This window comes from Carassius gibelio, chromosome A24 (assembly GCF_023724105.1).
Source record: "Carassius gibelio isolate Cgi1373 ecotype wild population from Czech Republic chromosome A24, carGib1.2-hapl.c, whole genome shotgun sequence".
Taxonomy (NCBI): domain Eukaryota; kingdom Metazoa; phylum Chordata; class Actinopteri; order Cypriniformes; family Cyprinidae; genus Carassius; species Carassius gibelio.
Window position 1 is genome coordinate 7,678,216 of NC_068394.1, and position 23,510 is coordinate 7,701,725.

The following is a 23,510-nucleotide window of genomic DNA, read 5'->3' on the forward strand; positions in this document are numbered from 1 at the left end:
AGAAATCAAGCATTTTGTGTACATAAAGTCTGAATGAGTAAAGAAAATTATGTGTACGGATCATACTGCTGAGCGTACAGATTTGCTAGCTTCTATACAGTAAACTATGATATTAATGTATGTGTAATTATTATATAAAAACGTGTCAGTTCCTATCACAAGCTGTGCATCGAATAAACTGCGTGCTCACCTGTCCGTCTATCGCGAGCTCAGTAGCTTCAGCCCGCCCTCTTTGAATGATTGACAAGCATATCAACCAATCCGACGCGGCATACTGAACGAAACGGAAGTGAATAGAGTGCGTGAACGTGTTTTTTTTTTCTGTCAAAAGGGGACGGTGGCGAGAGAGAGAAAGGGTGATTGGAGCGAGATCAGGGGCACTGTCATATTATTTCTATGGAAACGCTACACTGACTGGCAGAGGTGAGTGGAGGAAAAGGTGGCTGCGCTTTCGGATGCGTTACGCACGCAACGGATTCCCAGCTTCTCTTCCCCTCAGTGTCAAGAGCGCGGAAACAAGCAGGGACAATCTCTTCAAAGTAGCTCAGAATTGTTCTTTTGAATCTGATTCATAAAAGAAGGAACCTTCAAAAAGTCAAGATGCCCCTGGCACAACTAGTTGACCCTTGGCGAAAGATGGCAATCGGGAGTGCGGCGAGCGAGGTGAGTCTCCATCGTAAATTAAGGTTTATATCACTGATATATTCATTACAACAGCATTACTTGTGTGTTTAGAGGCCACTTCTGTTTGTCGTTGTTGTACAACCTGTTCCAGATCTTTATCTGTAGACTATATCCGATGTTGGGGATTAACGGTTCTAGAGAATGACCCGTGTTATGTCTATGCTTAAATACTTTTAAAACGACCCGATTGCCAATTGGCTCTTACAAAAAAAAACTCGTAGTTAATTTGCAAGTGGCACATGAGTTTATCTTGATCACTATGATTTGTTAATGGAGGCTGGAGTTTTAATGAATGAGACTGATGTTCTGACTCATACCTGTGCTGTGTTGATGTACTGATGTAATGATGAATTGAAATGAATATGTGGGAATCTTTACGTTATAACAAGGAATTTATGTAAATAAGCTTTTTATGAGTTATATACAAAATATTTTTTTTCTTTTCTTTCTTTTTAGAGATAAATTATACATGATTAAGATGTGAAAATTATTTTCTTTCATTTACTCACCCACAATTATTCCAAAATGTTTATAGAGTACAAGGGGAATTTTTTTATACCTATGACTTTATTTTATTATTATTATTATTAAAAAAATTTTTTGGGGGGGGACTGTCCCTTTAAGGGGCAACATTTTTCCCCTGTAATTATTTTTATGGGTATTTAAGATTTTTAAGGCATTTTTCTGCCAATTCATGTAAAATGCTTCTATTGAATCAACTAATTGAAACAATCACTTATGAATGTATGACCCACTAGATAATATTCTATTCAAATGTTTGATAATGTTTAAAATCGGAGGAATTTTAGGCTAAATTTTTGTTCCTGTGGCTGAAAGTACATGATTCCATGGAGTTAAAAGATTTCTTTTGATGTTTTCCCGGGAATTCTAAAGAGCCGTTCTACATAATTCAAATGTGAAAATAGAAATGCTTTTATCATTTACTCACCCACAAATGATTCCAGACAACTTTTTTTCCTGTATGTGGAGCGCAGAAGGACTCTTGCCTAATATCTGCTTTTCTTATTCCATAGAATTTTCATTTTAAGGGAACCGTCCTTTCAAGGGGCCACATTTTCCCACTACAGTTCATTTTTATGGACATAACATGTAAAATGCTTCTACTGAATCAGTTAATTGAGAAGCAGTCACTACAGTGTGTAAACCCATTTCTAGCTATAACTTAGAATAGAATACAATTCAATATATCAAATGTTAGATAATACTTTTAAAATCTGAGGAATTTAGACAGATTTTTTTGTTTCTGTTGCTCGAAGTCGATTGGAATTATTTAACCACTAATTTATATAATCATCACTTTACCACAACTAAGTTTGCTCTGTAAGATTGGGTTTGATCAATTTCATCACTAAAAATTTCCTGAAAGTTGAATACCCCTTAATCTGTGACTTTTCCCACACTGATTTGCAACTAATAACGATTCTGTGAATTCAACGACATACATGCAAATTACTGCAGGCGTATACAGTATGTTAGAAAAACTCATATTCAGTCCAACCTGCTCTGTCATCTACTCTGGAATAGCACAATGTTTAGAAATGACTGCTACAACCCCATTGATCCACATGTAATAAAGCCATAAAGCTGCCAAGATGGTATTGTGAAAGAGACGGAGAGAAAAGAGAGACAGGTAACACAGTGTTCCCTTCCAGGCAGAAGATGATCACAGGCCATCCATCAGTTTCACTCCCTCGCAGTGACAGATCGGCCCGTCTGAGTCGCCACCCTGGCTAATTAACCCTAAACAGTCAATGACAGCATGTAGGCCCAGTCTAATGAGACGTTCCACCACTGTCATTTGGTGCAGAGGAGCAGACGTTCATACTGGCACGAGTGTGTGTCTGTTGTAGTAATCAAGGCTTTGTATCACACTTAGAAACTGATCCACACTGCGATTGTTCTGTTCAGTGTAGTCTCAGCTTCAGACGGACCGCCTACAGACCGCCCACAGTCAGTTTGATGACCGTCTGATGATTCATGTTTTATACAAAACTGAAAAGCACTTGTGAATTTCACAAGCTCCAATCAGATTGTCGGACAGCAACACAACATTGGGGTGTGTTGGGAAACTGGGTATTGTGAATATTTGCTAAAGTTTTTCAAGTTAGGGATGCGTGATGTAGCCGTACCATACTTGTTATCGACTGATTTTACAGATTTTTGGATTTATCGGCAACAGTTCTTTTGAAAATTGGTTGTGTTTCTGATCATTTCCACCATTTTTACATATTAATCATCTTTACTGTGAAGCCTATTTTCCAAACATATCAAATATATATATAATTATGCTTTAGAATTCATAATTATGGTTTACAGTTTTTCTAATTATCATATATAAATGTTACAACTATGACATTGTAAAATGTATCTTTTTAAGTCATAATTAATAATTATGATTTAAGGTGGTGGAAATGGACTTCCATATTCATTACTCAAAGTTAATCTTTAAAAACCCTACTTACTTTTATAACACTGTTATGTAATCTTTAGCAAATCTCAACATTAATATCTATTTTTTAAAATAGTATTGACTGTAACATAAAAATAAGGTCCAAAAATAAATAAATCAATCAATTAGAGACATTAAACCTTTGAAACACTTTTGTCTGAGGCAAGTTTTCTGATTTGTTTTAAGTTCTATAGTGAAGTAGCCAGTGCTCATTACTTTTGGACAAACAGAAATTCTGATTCTAAAGTTCATAGAGATTGTTTACTCGTATATTGTCAAGAACATAATAAAAATACAGAATGAACTGTGGTTGTTCTGTGCTGGTCAGATGGTCTGTTCCTGTCAAAGTTGGCAGTTCTTGGCCAGAATAAGCCAAACTGTGAACCAGGTGTTACGCAGTTAGTCAAAGGTCTGACTATGTGCTATACTGTGTTCAATGCCCTTTAACACATTATATTGTGCTTTCTATTCGCAATGGTTCATGAGACACTGATTTTCCATATACACCTTTCTCTCACATGACAGACAGAGCCCCATCATGTCTTGGAGGACTCCACGGGAGAAGATGAAAATCTACCATGTCAAGTGAGTGTCATGCCTCCCTCAGCTCCTACACACTCCTTACGTCTCTCTCTCTCTCTCTCTCTCTCTCTCTCTCTCTTATCAAGCTCTTTCTATCCTTGTCCATCTCATTTTTTCTTGCCATGTCCCTTCATGGGCTCTGATCTCCTCTTCAGTTTTTTGTAACACTTGACATTTGTCAAGGAGCTTCTTTTCAAGGATGCAGCATAGAGAAGTGGCTCTTCTGAGACGGTGGTCTGAAATGCCCCTCCACGTGCATCTGTAAGGCAAGCTGATGATAAAAGTTAGCTATTGATCATGTGTTTCCCATAGACTGCAAATGTAACGATTGGTGCTCTGATTAGCGTGTGCATGGTGGAGAAGCTGGAAATGCGGCTTGTTACATGGGCACCCTTACAGTCACACTGAGCCACACTGTACCATACTCATTGTATGGGGGGCCAGCATTCTTGTGCCCTTGCTAAAAGGATACCAGCCTAGACAACAAAGTGCTCATTGTTTTTGTTTGTGGGAGCATTTCTGTTTGATCCATAATGGTTGCTCAGGAAGGATTCTTCCTACACTCAGATGCCATTAATGAGTTTCCGTAATGCGCATGTAACAAGTCCATTATGACATCATGCAGTCTGACCTTGTATAGGAAACTGCAAAGACTTTTTAGGTCTCCTCTCCCACTAAAACACTCCCCTGTCTTCCTCCCTAGCTGGTGCTGAGAAGCATTGATTTTTTAAATGCAGGGCAGATGGACCTAGGGGTCTTGTTTGCAAGGAAAGCTGGGTCATCAAAAACATTCTCTAGAATATATGTTGTTTTTCTCTTTAAATGTCCCCACCAATAATGAACAGACTCAATTGTATAAAGTGTCTGAAAGCTGCAAATGTTACGTGATTGATGTGGGTTAGATGCGTACTGTTTCTTGCTTCTCTCCTTCTGTATCCACACTTGTTTTTGACCTTGTATTGGAGAATCTCATGAAAACACTTCAGTCATATTTTACATAAGAAATATAAGTAAATGGGTCACTTCAAAACAATCAAGCATATTTTTTTTCTCTTAATTCACATTGCCATAATTTGTCTAATAGAGTTTTTTTATATATATATTTTTTTTTATTCTTGTCGCTTTCAATGGGACCAGTCATAAAAGTATCATTACTGTAATACTGTAATTGCACAAATGAAGGCCTTAAAAGGGTCTTAAATCAGAGCAGAAATTCATAAAGTCATGGCATTAAATGTTGCATAGACTGCAATTTTTTAAAAAATATATCTTTCACAGTATTCTTGTCTTGTTTTCCAATACGAATAACTAAACAACCTTAAATCATAAATATATAATCATAAAATGCAAAATGAATGAATAAATAACTTCAATTATTTTTAACAAAATTATTTGAGTTTTACTTGAGAACAAAAATTGCAAGTGAGGTATGAAAATGTTCTATATTTTATTTATATATATATATATATATATATATATATATATATATATATATATATATATATATATATATATATATATATATATAATTTTTTTTTTTTTTTTTATTATTATTATTATGTTAATGAGAATTTAGTGGGGGAAAATATTCCTAGTTGTCATGACAGTAAATAATGCAAAAAAAAAATCATTTTATTCATTTATTTGGCTAAATATTATTAAATTATAAAACATTAAATAAAAGATTAATACATTATGGTGGGTGCATTTTGTATGCCTACTTTCTTCCATGCTTGCTTATTTATTTATTTATTTATTTATGCACTCATTTGTTCATGCATTCTTGATTAAAATGTAATTTGTTATGTTTTATTTAAAAATTAAATGCTATATTACTATGTATTTGTCAAACATATGATGAGTACATATGACATGTCCATCAATGTTTCAGCTTTATAAATGCATGTGGGTGTATCTAGGGGTTTTGTGTCTGTTTAGTAGACTGGTTGTTTTTATGTGCCTATGTGTGTTCACCTGGACTTGTTCCGATCCCTGTGTTTAATGGGGCGTATGAGGGTAAACAGTATTTCAGTGGCGTAATGAGAGTTAATGAGTAGGAGAGTGTGTGAATGCATTAGTCATGTGCTCAGTTAAATGGTCTTAAAGCAGCTCTCTTTCTCAGAATAGCTAATAAAACGGGAAGGAAGGAATTAAAGTGTGTGTTCATTACATTTAGTTTGCAATCAGCCACTTAACTTTACATGGAAGCCATTTGAGAGTTTATAAATGGGATTGTATTTAAATTAATTCGCAAAACAGCGGATCACTCCAGTTAGCAGCTTGCTGGCTCCCTCTGGTGAAAACTTACAGCTTATATTAAGGTGATTTGTTTAAATTTAGATGAAAAGCATTTAGAAGACACTAACAGAGTGGTTAACAAAAACAGTAAGACTTTTTGATCCAACACGTACAATCAAAACAACTCAGAAGAGGAAGAGGACACTGAGGAGATTTTCCCATAATTCAGAATGAGTTGAAGAGCCCCTTTCCTTTGCATCTATCCCCTCATCAGGTAGCTATGACTGTCTGTCATACTCCCAGGCACTGTGATCCGACTCTGACACTGATGTTCTGTATGTGTCCAGCATCATCCATGTCTATGTGCGGGGTGTGTGTCGCTTGTTTGTGCTAATGTTTGGCTATGTCTCCAGATCTCTCTGGCAGATGGTATTTAATCTTCTCTGGCCATCTGGACTGACTTTCTCTCGCTTTCGGACACCCACTCTTGCTTCTTTTTACCTCTCTCTCTCCATCTCTTCGTCTTCTTCTGCAGTCATTCGTGTGAGAGAGTGCCGAGACATCATGCTGTCTTTTATCTACTCTGACTCACTCTTCCAGCATGGCCCTGCACACCTGATTCACAGAACTTGCCTGACTGTGATTAAGTAACAAACACAGCTTAAAAATGACCCTGAGAGCATTTTAATTTGCTGTGGAATCAGTCAATAGCCAGCACCACTATTGCTCATAATCAAGGGTAGGGATTGGAATGATGTATTAAATTGAAATGAATGATGTATTAGATTATACAGATTGTTCCTAAGAACTATTCTATTGGCAGCCCTCTTCAAAATTCCAGTTAACATGGATTTCCATTTAAATTACCGGATTTTGTCAGTAACATTTCACCTATACTGTAAATGTGGCCATATTTTTAAAAGTGATTTGACAAAATAAATTCCTTTACACCAGGATTAGGGGTTTATGATGGAACCATAGAGGGGTTTAAGAGTTGATGGAAAGCCAATAATTTATGAAATAATTAAAATATGAAAAAAAGTAAATAAAAAAACATTCAAATTAAAATGGTGACTGTTTCACTGAAATATTAATTTGAAAACCTTAGAAGACACAGGGTTTAGCTGACAAAAAGGTCTGGGAATCCCTGCCATAAAGTGCATTTGTGAAATGTTGTCGGCAATTGTCAGTAGTGTAGCAATGTATGAAACACAACTCTGTTTTTCTGACTATTGTTCTGACTTTCATGATAAATTAGGTCTCTTTAGGCAGTCTTTCGAGTGCAGTGCATAGTCATGTTAATGTGAATGTGTTTACTGTGTTCGTATATATTTATGTAAACTTTTGGCTTTTTCAGGATTACATTTCTCTGCAGTGTTCCTTCCTGTTTCCCAACCGAGATCAGTCCATCTATTTTCAGTTACAGGCCATATGATCCTGCACCAGTTGGTCGAAAATACCCATAATACCCTCTTGATTGATTAAAACATGGGTCTGTTTACTGACAGATCTATTAAGACCTGTTTACACATGATGCTGATGGCGTGACCAGGCAATGATTCAGTCACAGTCCTTCCCCACCCCATCCTCAGTCCCAGCGGCGTCGTGATGGGTCGCAGCTGGTCACTTACAGTGCTCTAATGCTTGAGGATCAGTAGAGCTTCCTGGGAGTGATGGCCCTCTCTGCCTGTTTGCTGGGTCTTTGGATACATGTGTCCATGATGTGTGTAACACACACACTCACAGAGGTTATACTGGGTAATGGCATTAATTCGTACTAAAGGCTTCCTGTGGATCTTTCATTGTGAAGCTCTTTCCTCTAACGTCCCACATAACCTGGACACAATAGCGGTGTGACGGCACTCTGTATGTATGAGAGAGCGAGAGTGGGTGTGTGTCAGAGACGTGGCGTGCGACTTTGGAGCGGTCCGAGACCCTCTGAATCGGTGTTGGTTAAACTCTGCTCTTTGTTCCCAGCTGAATAAGTGTGGGAGAATTGATTCATCTTCATTCCTGTGCACAAGAGCTGCAAGGACAGGCTCTCATTAGCACGGCAGACTCACAGCCTCAAAAGTGGGGTGGGGGATCGGTCAGAACCCAGAAAGTCTTTCTGTATCTCGGGGTGATGATGAGGGGCACAGTGCAACAAAGCTTCAGTCTGCAGGGATCAACAGTGAGGATTTTTTCTGCTGACACAGTCGGGCCAATGGGTCAGATTTTTAATTGCCCTACCCTGCCACTTCACCTCGGGGTAGGGGTGGGGGTTAGCATCATATATTGATCTGTGAAGGGAAAAAGTTTTATACACACACACATACACACACACACACACACACACACACACATATATATATATATATATATATATATATTATAAAAATACGTTTACTTTTATTAATCAAGAATGTATTTAAAATGTAGCACAGTTTCTAAATATTGCATATGGTGCAAACATTATTTATTTATAGAAAGTTTTTAACTCCGCTATTAAGACCACATCACATGGATGTGATCAGATAAATGTAAAACGGCTGGAACGCACATACTCTTTCCATAGCATTATGAGCGTCAAGTGGTCTGAAATTCTCTCACATTGACTTTGATCCATTGTTCATTTTTATTTTTAAGCTCTGGTCTGTACTGCCTAGATGAACACATGACAAAGGAATGTGAAAAAAAAAAAAACGAGGAAAGTAAAGTTGCAGCCAGAGAGGAAATTGAAGGCAGAGGAAGAAAAAAAGAAAATCATTTTAAGAGATTGTGGAGGATGGGGGGGGGGGTTGTTGAAAAGTTATTGAGATCTAGAGAGGGGTTTCATTAAGCTTGTCTCTGTTGGCTTTAATGCAAATGTCTTCTTCAGCAGCACTCACTCTGCAGTTAAAACGCCCTTCATCTCATACATCGGTGGCCTAGTGCCACAACGACAATAATTGTGAATGACTCCAGTGAGTGTTTTGATAAGACAGACACGTCTGAGAAGCAGTAGGAGAGACTCACTGAGAAAATGCTGCTATTTTCTGCAGTGAGCACTGCAGTCTATGCTGTGTCAGGATGAGTAAGTGCTGTCCATTGCGCTGCATGAAGGACATGGCATGTGGAAGTCCACTTGACATATTAAAGGCAAATGAGGCTATGCAATTTTTTACATATGATTCAAAAGTTGTTTTTTTTTCTTTTGAATACTTTTTTATTTAAATGAATACTTTTTAGCTAGGATACATTAAATTAATCAAAAGTGACAGTAAAGACATCTATAATGTAACATAAGAATTTTATTTCAAATGAAATGTTATCGAAGAATCCTGAAAAATGTATCACAGTCTTAGCAAAAATATGAAGCAGCAAAACTGTTTTCAACATTGATAATGCTAATAATAAATTTCTTGAGCACTCTGCATTTTAGAATGATTTCTGAAGGATCATGTGAGACTGAAAACTGCAGTAATGATGCTGAAATTCACCTTTGCCATTACAGGAATAACTTACATTTTAAAATATATCCAAATAGAAAACCGTTGTAATAAATTGGAGTAATATTTTACAATATCACTGTTAAAATATATTATCATTATAAAATAAAGCATGTATATAATTTTGTTTCATAAACATCATTATTATTATTCTGATTAATTTTAGTGTTGTTGCTATTATTTGTTTTCTTTATTGGCTTTTTAAATTGCTTTTTATTAACTTCTTGAAAACATTCCTATAGAAATTTTGCAGGATGTAGTTTATTGTCCATTGTGGCGAGTGGGGCGGGGCCGAGAGGCGTGGGAACGAGGAGTGAGGCCAGGTGTAGTGATTGGAGATGAGCTACACCTGAGCCCCACCGCTAGTATCGAGTCCCACGTAGGAGATGGAAGGATATAAAACTGGAGTGACGACCGTGAAGGACGAGAGAGGACCAGGCCTGGGGCATTATTTTATGTGGTTGCTTTTTATTTGCGCGCACCAGTCGTCCGCGAGGGGCTGGTGCGCCATTTTGTATTTATTTTGGATATTAAAATGAGTTTTGATTGTGCGCCGGTTCCCGCCTCCTTCTTCCCGATGTATAGGAAGTTTGTATCATTACATCCATTATTTAATGTCCAATATTCATGGGTGGTGGAAAAATGAATTTTAGACCCTGGTCTCACATCATTCTGTCTTTCTATCAATAAACTCTTCCGATTCTGTGTTCAGCTTCGTTCAACGTTAGGCGCTCTGTGCTGTTTATTGTTCTCTTCCCTCTGAGACAAGAAGGAGACAGGGACGATGTTTTTCCACATCTGAAGGCATGTTGGGAGGCAGTCTTGGCGCAGCTCCACGTGTGAGAGGAGGTTTTTACATGCCTGCGAGGTCAGGATCTGAAGGTGATGTAATGTCCTCGTCAGGGTGCCGCACTTCCTGAGCGCTTTCCAAGAACAGGGGGCCGATGGGAGGATTCCTGCTCTGTCATTCAGCACAGGAAGTTGGATGAAGCAGATGAAAAAATAACACACAACTTTGAACTTGATCCGGTGCCACGTGAACTGGTTCAGCCCTGGATGATCTGACGCAGACTGAATCTCAGCCGGAAAAAAAGATAGGCTATTTAATATAATTTCCAGCATCTCTTGGGTTAAAAGGGCCCCACACCTTAAAATATTAGCAATGGTCCTGGTCCTAAGCATTATTTAACTGTGGAGGATGTATGAAAGACCAAGCGACAGGAAACTGAGACTTTCTTTGCATGAGTGTACACACTCATATACAGCCCTACTTGTATGTTCATGGCTGATATAGTAGTGATGCTCTCTTTGGTCAGATGTGCCTCTTCCTGTGCGGGTGTTGCCTAGGAAACCAGGGCGGGACATGGTCTAATCTCAGTGGTGACCTGCAGCTGTAGGCCCTTCCTGAGCAGGCGTTTCCTTTTATTTGTCTTTTGTGTGCATGTATAACTGCAACACAGTCGGACCCTTAAGTGTACACCCCTGCCACCTTCGACAAGGATTCTGGATTAACCGTCCACAGCGTGAAGTGACTGACATGTGGACAGGATCATGCTGAAAATGTTTCCCTTGCGGATCAGGCAGAGAAACACACGGGTGAGAGCCCTTCGGTTTTGTCAATATATGAATTATTAGACCGATTAAAGCTCACATATGGTTTCTGAAGGTTGAGCAGATCTGATTTAAACCGTTAAATGTGTTACCTTACTTTTAAGGGGGAGACGTTTCATACATTTTTCTTATAGGTCAAGGGAAGAGGGCATGAGGAGGAAATGGATGATGTATTAAGGATGTAGTGTGTACAGTAGAAGGAAGTGTAGTTTATGTCATTGTTGTGTTTTTTTGCTCATTGCCGTTTTGAGCAGGAAGAACCACGTCAAAGGACTGAAACATTTATTTGTCAGAATGTCTAGAGCATGAAATAGTTTTAAATCTCCCTCAGCTCTCCAGTTTTGGCCACACTTACTCGTAATTCTGTTTCAGATTGTGCTGTGCATGTGTTCTTTTGTTGCGTCCTTCTCTAATGAACGAATGCTTTGTGCCCTAGAGACTGAAAGTTCGGCACAGTTTGAACTTTTGCAATTAGTGGACCTGGCTCCAGAAAAGGGCCCCTGAGAAACAAAACTAATAGGGACATTGATGATGACTAGACATAGACAACGAGGACATGTGTTTGTGGTTGAGAATTTTTTTTTGTGTGCTTGTATGTTACACAGTGGCTCAGATGAAATCTATCAAGAACACTTTTGGCTCTTATTTCACCCTAAATTCTAAATAAAATGTATTAATTAATTTAAATGTAATGTATTAATATATTGTCACAGTTTATGTACATTTTAATTCATAATACATTACATTTATTTAATGATAATTTTAAAATGTTTATAAATCTGCACTTAATTTGAAGTCAAATATAAGTATAAAAATTTGGGATCAGTAAGATGTTTTTCATGTTTCAAGTATTATGTTTAAATAAGTATTATTGTGCAATATTATGAAATTGTATTACATTTTAAAATATTTATTTTCAGTTTGAATACATTTTATATGCCGATTTACTGCTCAAGATACATTTCTTATTATTATCAGTGTTGAAAATGGTTTAATATTTTTGTGGAAACTGACTTTTTTTTTTTTCAGTTTAAGAAGAAAATCTTACTGACCCCAAACTTTAGTGTGTAGAAGTTGCAAATAAAAGTATTATTTGCTGTATGTTCATTAAAGCTAATTGAACTTTTTTTTTTATGAAGTATTACCCTTTTGCTTAAAAACATTCAATGTTAAGAACATTAAGATTTGCATTGTGCCATTATTTTTATGATAGGCTTCATTTGCTTTATGCAAAATATCCATTTGGTTTTAAGGTGAAATGTGATACAGATGTGTTTTTGGCACCTTTGATTCAAAACCAGGTTGACTGTCTGTTTGGTGTTGTGTGTTGGTCTGGTCTTTCTGGTATGGGATAAAATTGGACTCAAAATGATTAAAGGTCCCGTTTTATGAATTTTTTTTAAGCTTTGATTGTGTTTATAGTGTGCAATATAACATGTGTTCATGTTTCGCGTGTAAAAAACACAGTATTGTTTAGGGGTGCTCCGATCACGATCGGCCGATCGTTATGCGCATCTCATCAGTAAAGCTGGTTCTCTAATCAGCGGTTAATTCCATCAGGTGCGTGATTTCACATAGAGCAGCTGTTACTACAGAGAGCCTTTGTTAATAGAGAAGATGCGCAAATCCACTTCATTTTCAGCGTTTTTTGGCGCATCTCCTCAGTTAACAACGGCTCTGTGTAGTAACAGCTGCTCTATGTGAAATCACGCACCTGATGGAATTAATCGCTGATTAGATAACCGGCTTTACTGACGCGATGCGCATTAACGATCGGCCAATCGTGATCAGAGCACCCCTAGTATTGTTCACACAATTCACCTATCTGTATACCGCTGTTTTCACTGTCAGAAAAACGGGCTGATGTGTTCCTTGTTCTATAAAGTCCCTCCTTCAGAAATATGTAACGAGTTCTGATTGGGCCAGCAGTTCCTGTGTTGTGATTCGACAGCAGCTTACAGCACGCTGCCCTCCTGCAAACGCGGTTGGACTAGTTTTGGAGTAGTTTTGAGAAGCAAGTGGGCAGGAGCATGTGCTGGAGATCTATTTGTAGTCACAGGAGCGTTTTTACTGACGAGATGCGCATGAAAATCGCGTTCGTTTTTTTGCGCAGCCCTAACATCTAGTTAACAAAGCTAAACAGCGTTGCCCTTTGTGTAATAAGTTACAGAAACTGTTAAACGCACCAACTTAAATAATAAAATACACTTACCGGTTGTGGTCCATAAACAACACCTTCTCCAGACAAAGAGGGAACTGCTCCATCTTTCAAGAATAATCTTTGTGCAAATCCGGCATTAAACTGATTGAGAAAGTTGTCCTCAGCAAGCTGTCCTCAGCGAAATTTGCTTCACATGCGAATTATAATTTTCCAGAACCGAGTTAAACATAAATTGTAACCATTAATCTCCAAGTACAGCGTCCCTGGGAAGCCCAAACAAAGATGATTGGACTCAAACGACATGGCGACAAACACAAACACAGCTCTTCCTTCTCCGTTGGAGAGCAACAAGGCCACGCCCCCTTTTTTGTGAATTAATGTGGGCGGAGGTTAGTCAAAAAACTGTTTTAGTGACGTCATTACTGCAGGAACTAGAGGGATGTAGTCCAAACGGGTCGTTCATTGTAGGCGAATTCTGTTAAATCAAATATCTTGCTTGACATTGAACTTTGAGCTTTAGAATTTTACAGATATTATTTATACTCTAACAACAACATTAGAGCCCGACCGATATGGATTTTTGGGGGCCGATGCCGATGCCGATATTAACTTGAAAAGAGCCGATTTATAAGCCGATATTTTGATTTTGAAAATAAACTGGATATTAGACCCATTTCCTATAAGCTGCACTTACATAACATTCAATGGCAAAATATCTGCCTGTTCTATGTATGTGGGCTGTATAAACCATTTTCCAGAAGGGATTTATGTAAAAAAAAAAGCCTTAGATTACGGTCTCAATCACTAAACAATTGCACATCAAAAGTATATATTTTTTAACGATCAAAAAACAGTCTGATTTTAAACATTTAACACTTTTACTTTCTTCCAGTTGAAGCTGATTTTAACAGTCTGTGTGTGTACTGTAAATAAATTATAATACTAAAGTTAAAGTATTTGCAGAAGTAGTCCCACACTTTTGCTGCTACATCTTTCACCTTTTTCAGCCATCTGTAGGGCAGAAAGAGAGACATAGAAAGAATAAGCATGTGTATTAATAATATCACCATGTATCATTACTCATGTCATCATTAGAATTATAATAATAATAAACAGGGATCTCCTACATAGGCAAAAATGAGAAATATATATATTTTTTTTTATTTGTCAAGCAATAGGTATTAACCTCCTTATATTTAACAATATTATTTCAAAATTTTCCTGTTATGTCTGTAAAGCTGCTTTGAAACAATATGTAAGAAAAAAAAAGAAAAGAAAAAAGCGCTTGTTCAGCTCACATTTATTTACATGTCCCCTCTGATTTAATCATTTCTGACGACCTACTGTAGTTACTGTAACTACACTATATTTGCTCTCACAGACACATTCACAACGGACCCGTATATCTTCTCCTCTTCTCTTTGTGCAGTCTGAATCAAAATGGTTAACGTTAGTGCCATGAACACACCGCTGTCAATTTTGAGAAGAACCACCTTCAAACAAGTTAATAGCAAGCATTTAAGGGGCCTGCTAAAAAGGAAGCTATATTAGCGTTAGAGTAACGTAACCAGCCTGAATTCACCAAATTGTTCCCTGGGCCTGAGGGTAGCCTCTTCTTCCTTGCTTCTCTCTTAATTCTCATCAGCAGGACTAGCGCTATCGCTCGCTTCTTACAACGGGACAGATACATGTTTGCTGCTGACCGAAAAGAGGAACAACAGACTATGAAAGAGCTCCCGCTAAAAGTTTTTAAAACTCCGCCTACGCCATAGCGCAGAGCAGGGCAAATCGCGTTGTATCTGAAGGGCAACGCTAAACCCAGCGGCCAAGCGCTGTGCATACCGCGTCCTGTGTGAAAGGCCCATTACGCGGTCATTATGTGGGAAACACACCGCAATAGAATAAGCACTAAACGCTAACTTTATAGTTCGACCTCTTATTAACGTTCGCGCTCTTCCACTGATAAACATGGTATTAGCTTTGTGGCTAATCTAATATAGCAATGCATTAGCTGCTGTAAGTGATGTTACAGAATATTTAGAAGTGATAATGATAGTACCGTTAACTAGAACTACCACACCGTTTTTATATACAGTGTATGAACTAAATCTACAATCATTTCACATGACGAACGACAGACTCACCTGGGTGGCTTGGCTGATCGCTTTCTTCTTTGTGGATTTCTGGCGCTGTTGCAACTCTGGAGCTGCAGACCGCCCTCTGGTGGGCAAACTATGCAACACTCATAACATGAGTGAAGAATATGAGACTGTTTCTCATGTTTCATCGGCCGTTATAAACGCCGATGCCGATTTAAATGCAATTAGCTCATATCGGCCGATAATATCGGCCGGCCGATATATCGGTCGGGCTCTAAACAACATTACACACTAATTTCATTTGGATTTTGAGACTTCATTTTCGCAGTTTACAGCATTTCACATCCCACACACACACACCTACTAACGAACAAGGCCCAGTGCAATTCATTAACGTGTAAACTATTTGAAAAATTTGCGAATTTGCGTCATTAGACTGAAACAAATGCTTTTCAATCGGTGTCTGCAGAGTTAAGATTTACATTAATGTGCAGCATTTTGTTCAAATAGAGACATATGTTATAGTTTTTATTAAAAATTATCCTTATTTGTGCAAGTATGCATTAAAATTTGCATTTGTCAAAATCAAATGAATCTGACTGACATTTTGATTTCTCTGCATTGGAAAGGAGGACAGAGCATTCATTTATTTCTTTCCATTTTTGTCTATTCGTTTCATCTCTTTTATGTTTTCTTTGCTTTCCAGACATTTCGAGTTCACAGGCAGCACAGACATTGTCAGGAACTTGATATTGTGGAGTTGGACACAAAGGGAGACACAGTTTGGATACAGTGGGTATTATTGTGACTTGCAAACCACCCAGAGGAGCCCGGAAACAAGATAATCAGATTTTAGTTTTTGACTCAGTTCAAACCTCTGACCTTTAAAAATCACAGAAACCCAGAATACATGCTCTGGCTTTTGTGGGTTCTTTGCCTAGTTGTCTTCAGACATCTTTTTGGATTAGTCATTCAGTTCCTGATTGTTTCTGTCAGTTGAAATATTACAGAAATCTTAGTGCCGTGGGCCAAAGCATTGAGTCGGACTGCATTGAGAAGTAGCTCACTTATAATTGATTAGTTCTATTGATCTTCCTATCCGCCCTCGGAAATGCATGAATAAATGATACCTCCATCTCTCTTCCATTATCTTCATGTAGAAATCTTTTTGTCCCTTAAAAAATGCACACACTTCTTTTTTTCTTAAGAATATGGATTGATATTGGATATGTTATTGAGATAACCTTTTTTAATCTGTTTTGATGTCACTTGAAATTAATTATTAAAAAAATAAATATATAATATTAATATTATATATTAATATACATTATTTTAATCATTATTTATTTGCAAATATGTTTTTTAGCCTCTTAAGTATTAATGTGTGTGTGTGTGTGTGTGTGTGTGTGTGTGTGTGTGTGTGTGTGTGTGTGTGTGTGTGTGTGTGTGTGTGTGTGTGTGTGTGTGTGTGTGTGTGTGTGTGTGTGTGTGTGTGTGTGTGTGAGAGAGAGAGAGAGAGACAGACAGACACAGTGATGAAGATCATTTATGTTTGTAGTACACCAGCCATGGATGGTTAAGACAGCTGACTCCACTTTGATGTGACCCTCTCTCTCACTCACTCACTCACTCACTCACTCACTCACTCACTCAAACACTCACTCACTCACTCACTCACACAAACACACACATACACACACAAAACTCCACAGTCAATAGCAAATACTTAAACTAATAATAAAAAAAACATACTTACAGTAGCTGATTCAGAAGTGTCAGATTGTATTAGCAAAGTCAGAATTACCTCCTCTCCTAGATTCAGGAAATGGTCGTCCATAAAAACTTAAAGTTTCCTAAATGCATCTACTTTCGGAAGGCCAAATAAAGTGCTTTTGCTTTCACCTAGATACTCACAGCATCTGCCTGACATGGCTGCTTCAACACTAACTGCGGTTACTGAAACCACGCCTTCTTTCTTTGAACATTTAGGCGGCATTACACAAATATTTTTCCACATAGTGACATAGAGATGTGGGGGCGTGTTTGAATGAGGGGCGTGGCAGAGTCTTAACTTTGATGAAAAATATCTCTGTGGATTTGAGACTTTACTCTTAACTAAGTGCAACTTTACAGATCTTCTTTACGCACCAAGAGCTTTAATGCTCCAAAGAAAATTTAAATCGCATCATATGACCCCTTTAATATTTAATATTAATAAATATTTAATCTTTTATTTTTAATTTATTTATTTTAGATTATTTTTATGTTAGCTTTTTGCCAATTCTATTAAAAATAGTGAAAGAAAAAGAACAAGAAATGAATGAATGCAAATGAAATCATGAAATGTGGCGAGCTTTATTCAAACTTCTGTCCCTCTCAAATGAGAACCACAGTTTATTTTCGATTATATTTATACTGTCATGCGCTGCTTATTTGTGTGCTTATATTGATCTTCTCTGAGTTTCCACAATGCACCTGTCTCTGAAATCTTTGAGTTTTAAGTGTTTAAGAGTAACAGTTCTAGAATGGAGTGTCAGACTCTCACTTGTCATTTACTACAAATGACCTTGAAATTCATCAGTACAATGAGAGAAACTGGATCCTTAGGGATCTCACAGCTGCTCTCTGAGGTCAGAAACCTGCTCAGTTGAGTTGCATAACACATTGCTCTCACACACATACTCAAAACCAAAACCCAGAGCACTGTCTATATCAGACAGAGTTCGCCTTATTTGGCTTCTGTTTATTAGTTCCTGACTTATCATAATAGGAAACTCTCCTTGTACCATGATAAAATGCACTTTTCAGAGCTGTTGGTTGAGCTTGTGTCATCTGAGTGGAAAATGGTGAGTGTGGCATCCTGTGAATGGAGCATAGAGTTGGTCTTTCTGACTTCAAGGACCTGAGAGCCCGGCCAGCCAAGTTGTTAATTGTGTTGCGCAAGCGGCTTTAGTGAAACTGACTCCCAGAATTCCATACATACAGCTCACATGATCTACAAGCATGGAGAGGTGGAAAATAGATTGTATGTTCCTCTTTGGCGATGTCTATAAGCCTGTATTGTCCCTGAGTAATGTCCTCTTGGGTAATCAATGGTGTTAAAAGGAAATGGGGTTTGTAAAGAAGTCATGCACAGATATTTCGGTCAGGCTGATTATTTAGACAATATTTGACCAGTTTCCTTAATGTGTTGGTTTCAAAATGTACCAACCTTGCAGATGGATTAATACTCCTTTTCTGTTTTCAGGTGAATTGAGTTATTGTAGTTGTTTAAAATAAACTTTTGAGTAACTTTTATCAGTATTTTAAATGTTTTGTTTCTGCTCGCCCCAAATTTTACTTGCCCTGCCAGCATTTTTTACGGTGCCACTTGACCCCAAAATTGATGTTTTCTTGTTTTTTTTTTAATTTCACGTTTCTTCAACGTTTTTTCAAGCACAATTCATAAACACAAAAAAATGGCACATGATGCAAAACTATTAATTTAAGTAATTTTTGACAAAACCCTCATCCATGTTAGTCAGCTACATGACACATACTTTTTATCATTTTTCATGGCCATGGGTCATAGTGGTCTCTAGTTATCAACATTGATTACTTCTGTAAATCGGTTGTAGGGTGTTGTAAGTGTCCGTGGAGTTAATTGAAGGTCCACTGTGTTCTGCACACCTATAGACTGTTTGAAGGCAATAGTTCTGGCTATGCACCACTGGACTGTACACAACAGGTGTTGTTAATCTCAGCTGTAGCCCGACATCCTGAAACAAGGCTGAGCCTTGTGTGTATGTGTCTCTGTGTGACTGGTCAGCTGTGAGGAGTGTGTGGGGATCTCCAGGACGGGTTCTCAGGAGGGGAATCTACCAGTTTGGCTTCAACACTCCCTCCTTCAGGACTGGGCTTCCCCCCTCAGTGAATCAGTGATTGTCATCCGGGCACTCACTCCTTACAAATTCTTGCATATCCTGGCACTCACTCACTTGGACCGTGTTCCTCCAGACCAGAGGCAGAAGTAGGGCAGAAGCGGTATGGGAGCTTTTAAGTCCTGGATGCTTGTTTTCGGTGAGCCAGTGATCTGTATGCTGCAATGTAGACTGAAGGCTCTACGGAGGCTGTTTCAGAGACGGCCTGAAAGATTCCCCTGCAGAACGGTGAGTACTGTACTCTGGACAGTGATCAGGTTTCCGCTTGGCTCCAAAGCTGACGTGTACCTCCGGAAGGCATTTATTAGACACTCACTTACAGGTTATGGAAAACATACTATTTTATTCTATATTAAATTATGAGTAAGTTGTAAGTTTATTCAAATGTATTAATGTGAGTTTGTAGGTGTTTTTTTTTTCACTTAACTTCATTTTGTAGTCATCTACAAAAAATAAAGAATACAAAGTTAAATGTGATAATTAAGATTCAGTATTTATATATAGTTTTGAAATCTAATTGATGTTTTTAAAATACATACTTATTTTATATAGGTATGCAGGTACAAAACCTTTTAAATATGATGGTGTTTAGTAGATGTGAATTAATTTTTTTTTTTTTTTTTTTTTTTTTTTAGACCAATGAGATACATCTTTGTTTGTATGTGTGATAAAGGTGCTCTTTTGGTCAGTGATTACATGGTACATGCACATCCTGTATTGTCACCATCTGTACTCTGAATCACAGTCTCTACAATACCAACACACAACACTTCAACCACAGTCCACAGATATACACACACACACACACACACACACACACACACACACTGGAGAACAGCTCTCTATCAGACACGAATCGGACACAATCATTCACAAACAAGCATGCTGGAATCAGGCCTAAAGTCTTCATCATACTCATTCGATCTTTGTAGTACACATGGCTGTGATTTGTAGTGGAAGTTTATAAGATTCAAATAAATAGCTCATCATGTATTTTTGTCGACTTCCATTTGGACTCTTAAGCGTTAGCGATTCATTCTCATTCTGAAGTATCAGTTTCCATTCTTGGCGACATTGAGATGAGCTGTGAATTATGCTCAGCGAGAGCTGAGGAGAGAGGCGGGGAAGTGCTGCTGCTTGGATGCTTGTATGTGTTTAGTGTGATGCAGGTGAACAGCGGATTCATCATGCCTCCCTCCCTTTGTGTTTCTTTCCCTCCATCGATTGGTCCAATGATTTCTCTTTCATATCTCTGGAAAACAGAGCTTGCATTGAAGCTTTGTAGATTTCTGAATGCTTCCAGAGAAGAATCCCAAGTTCTTGCAGACCCTTTCCTATGTTTTTTTTAGCAAGAACTTAAAAAGCCTAGGAATCTGAAGAGGGCTTCATTTGGTGTTTAGAAACACACTCTACAGCCTGGACTAGACTAAGACGGATACACCTTCATACCCTTGACTTGCCAGCGGGGGTTCAGGAAGTGACAAAAATGTTAGAAACACTGTCTGGGCTGGATGGAGATCCAGCACCTCATGGCAGGATGCTGGCTGCTCTGAGGGAGCCTAGGCTGACACAATCCCAGACTGAACTGGGCTGGAATAGGATGGAGGATTCACTGGCCTCGCTTCCGTATCGCTCTCGATGGGACTCTGAGGTATTTATGGTTCTACTGACTTTAGAGATAACACCGGAGATGGGAGGAAGAGGGAATTCCCAGATATTTGTGAAGGTGGACATTACACAAGTCTTGTGAGCTTTACATAGAGGATTGTGGAAAATATCTGGGTGTGTTCAGAGTAAAATACAAACATGCTGCACAGTGTTTAGCGCCTTTTTTCCCAAATGGTATTGAGAACAGAATGCAGAGAGCAACAATAAATGTTACTTTTGTCCTGATTTTTTGGCAGTTTAGTCAAATGACTCATTGTGTCATCAGGATTTAATATTGATTATGATTCAGTTGTCACTCTCCAGATTGAAGAAAGAATTCCCCTTACAAATTTGCTTAATGCACCATTCTATATGTGCGTGGGGATGCATTCACTGTTTTAAATATTTTTAAAAAATTAATATATCATAGTTGTTTAAAGCGGTGGGTAAATTAAGGTGACCTATGATGATTGCACAATCATGTTGCATTGGGATCTATGGAGCTACCTGAAGTGTACATCTGAAGTAGACTCATGCCCTTGGTGAAAACCGAGGGGTCGAAGGTCACGAAGTGGAACGCACTTCAATATGGCAACAGGGATTCCCCTGAGGGGAAGTGCTTAGGGAAGTTTAAGACTATGTGTCTAAAAGTGAAGTGGAACGCAACCCTAGTTTGACCACTTTTATTTTTCATATTCAAATTAGGCCAATCTACCTTTTTATGTAACTGACGAGAAGGAGGCGGGAACTGGCGAACATTCAAATAAAATTTTAATGATAAAATAAACACAAAATAAAACCCAGGCCTGGTCCTCTCTCGTCCTTCACTGTTGTCCACTCATTTATCCTTCCGGATCTCCTCCGTGGGACTCCATACCGGTGAGTAGAGCAGGTGTCGCTCATTTCCAATTTCTCCACCGGCCTCGACCCGTTCCCACGGCTCTCGGCCCCGCCCCACTCGTCACAACCACCCAGTATACCTTAGCAACCACCCAAAACATCTTAGCAACCTCATGCTGTAGCAACACCCTGGCAACCACCCACAGCACCCTGGTTTCATTTCAGTTGAACGTTGTCTGACCAGCTACTGTTTCTTAATGCATCATGGTTTTGTTATTGTTTGGGTCTCAGTATATTGAGCGATGGAGGACCGTCTGTGCCCATAAACTTTCATCGCTTGCATGAGAGACACTTTGCTGATACGCCAACGTAGGATGACATCATCTCACCATGTGGACATGGAAAGCTGATGAATTAGAGGGGGAGACAAAGAGGAATGGATGGAAAGAGTGAAAGAGAGAGTGGGAGGAAGATAGTGAGGAAAGAAGAGCTTGAACGTTGTGTCTTTAGTCACCCTTCTCCACGCCCACCGCTACTGTGATGGAGCAGGAGGATTGGGGGCGGTGTCATGGCAACCGTGTGGGAAGCTGTCCGTTACATGAGCTTTCTACTGAGTGTGGTCTTGCTCTCTCTCTGTGCATCAGAAGCCCAGCAGCGGGTACACTCTGCAGGGGGATTGCTGTGCCTCAACCCCTCCTCCCTCAGTCATGGAGCAGGGTGACGAGCCCCAGGTCGGACACGAGAACAAGTGGGACACAACTTCGTACTGCTGTGATGTGCGTGGCGTGGGTGAGAGTGATGCGTTTGGGACTACTTCGCAGAAATTCCCGCTTATTGTTTTATTATTGGGTTCGGGTGAATTCAGTAAAAGTGTTTTCTCTCTGGCTGGTGATCACTTTTTCCTGGTTTACTTGTCAGAATTTTTGTTTGTGCCGTCTGTCAAAGAATTTGCGTTTTTTTCGCTGATGTAATTCTCTCTTTGGCTTGCTGTCGTCTTCTCTCCAGGAAGAAGTGTCTGTTAAAGAGATCAGCATCACACATCTTGTTAAAGAGGGCTCAGAGAAGGCCGACCCGCAGCAGTTTGAGCTCAGGAAGGTGCTTGGACAGGGCTCCTTCGGAAAGGTACGTCACATTAATTAGTGCTGGGAAGCATGACTTTATATAGGCTATACTATATATGTTGGTAGAAATATATAAATAAGTGGCGCTTCTGTTATACTGTTTATACCAAGGGTCTTTAATCTTTTTTAGTACAAGGACCCCACTGGTGCATGGAGAGACAGAGCAGGGACCAGTGTTGTTGTTGCTAACAAAAACTATTAAAAAAAACTTAAATGCAAACATTTAACTTAAAACATTTAGCAACTAACTGAAAAAATGTTTAAGTTGAAATACAGAAATATTAAAACACTAATACTTAAGGAAAATTTAAAACGCACATAACAAAATTAATACAAATTTTAATCGAAACTGAGAATATGAAAAGAAAAGCCAATTCAAAATATTAATAATATTATAGTATATAAATAATACTAAAATAACTCTGGCAGGGACCTCCTTGTTACTTGTGGTACATATATGGCATTTTATTTTAAGCCAGATCTATAAATGTATTATATTTTAGTTTAATCCATACTCAAATTTTTTCAACATTAAATATTTTCACTTTAGAGTAAATTTTCATTTGTTAACATTGGTTAACTACATTAGTTAGCATGGAGTAACAATAAACAATACTCTTATAGCATTTATGGATCTTAGTTCATTTGAATTTCAATTTTTAGTAGC

The 23,510-nt window shown here is 38.4% G+C and overlaps 1 protein-coding gene across 9 annotated transcripts in view; it reads left to right on the forward strand.

The window, feature by feature from the left end:
* Positions 1–297: 297 nt before the first annotated feature.
* LOC127946294 (ribosomal protein S6 kinase alpha-3) overlaps positions 298–23,510 on the forward strand; it is a 33,714-nt gene continuing 10,501 nt past the window's right edge. The window contains exons 1-5 of one of the 9 annotated variants that reach the window (XM_052542753.1): positions 335–423; positions 579–663; positions 3,680–3,739; positions 22,367–22,498; positions 22,728–22,844. In XM_052542753.1, coding sequence (XP_052398713.1) covers positions 601–663; positions 3,680–3,739; positions 22,367–22,498; positions 22,728–22,844 — 372 coding nt within the window. In that variant the 5' untranslated portion in view covers positions 335–423; positions 579–600. Of the gene's footprint in view, positions 664–3,679; positions 3,740–10,688; positions 11,041–19,000; positions 19,464–22,366; positions 22,512–22,727; positions 22,845–23,510 lie in introns of those variants that run through there. The other 8 variants (XM_052542757.1, XM_052542756.1, XM_052542755.1 and 5 more) reach the window with 8 other exon arrangements.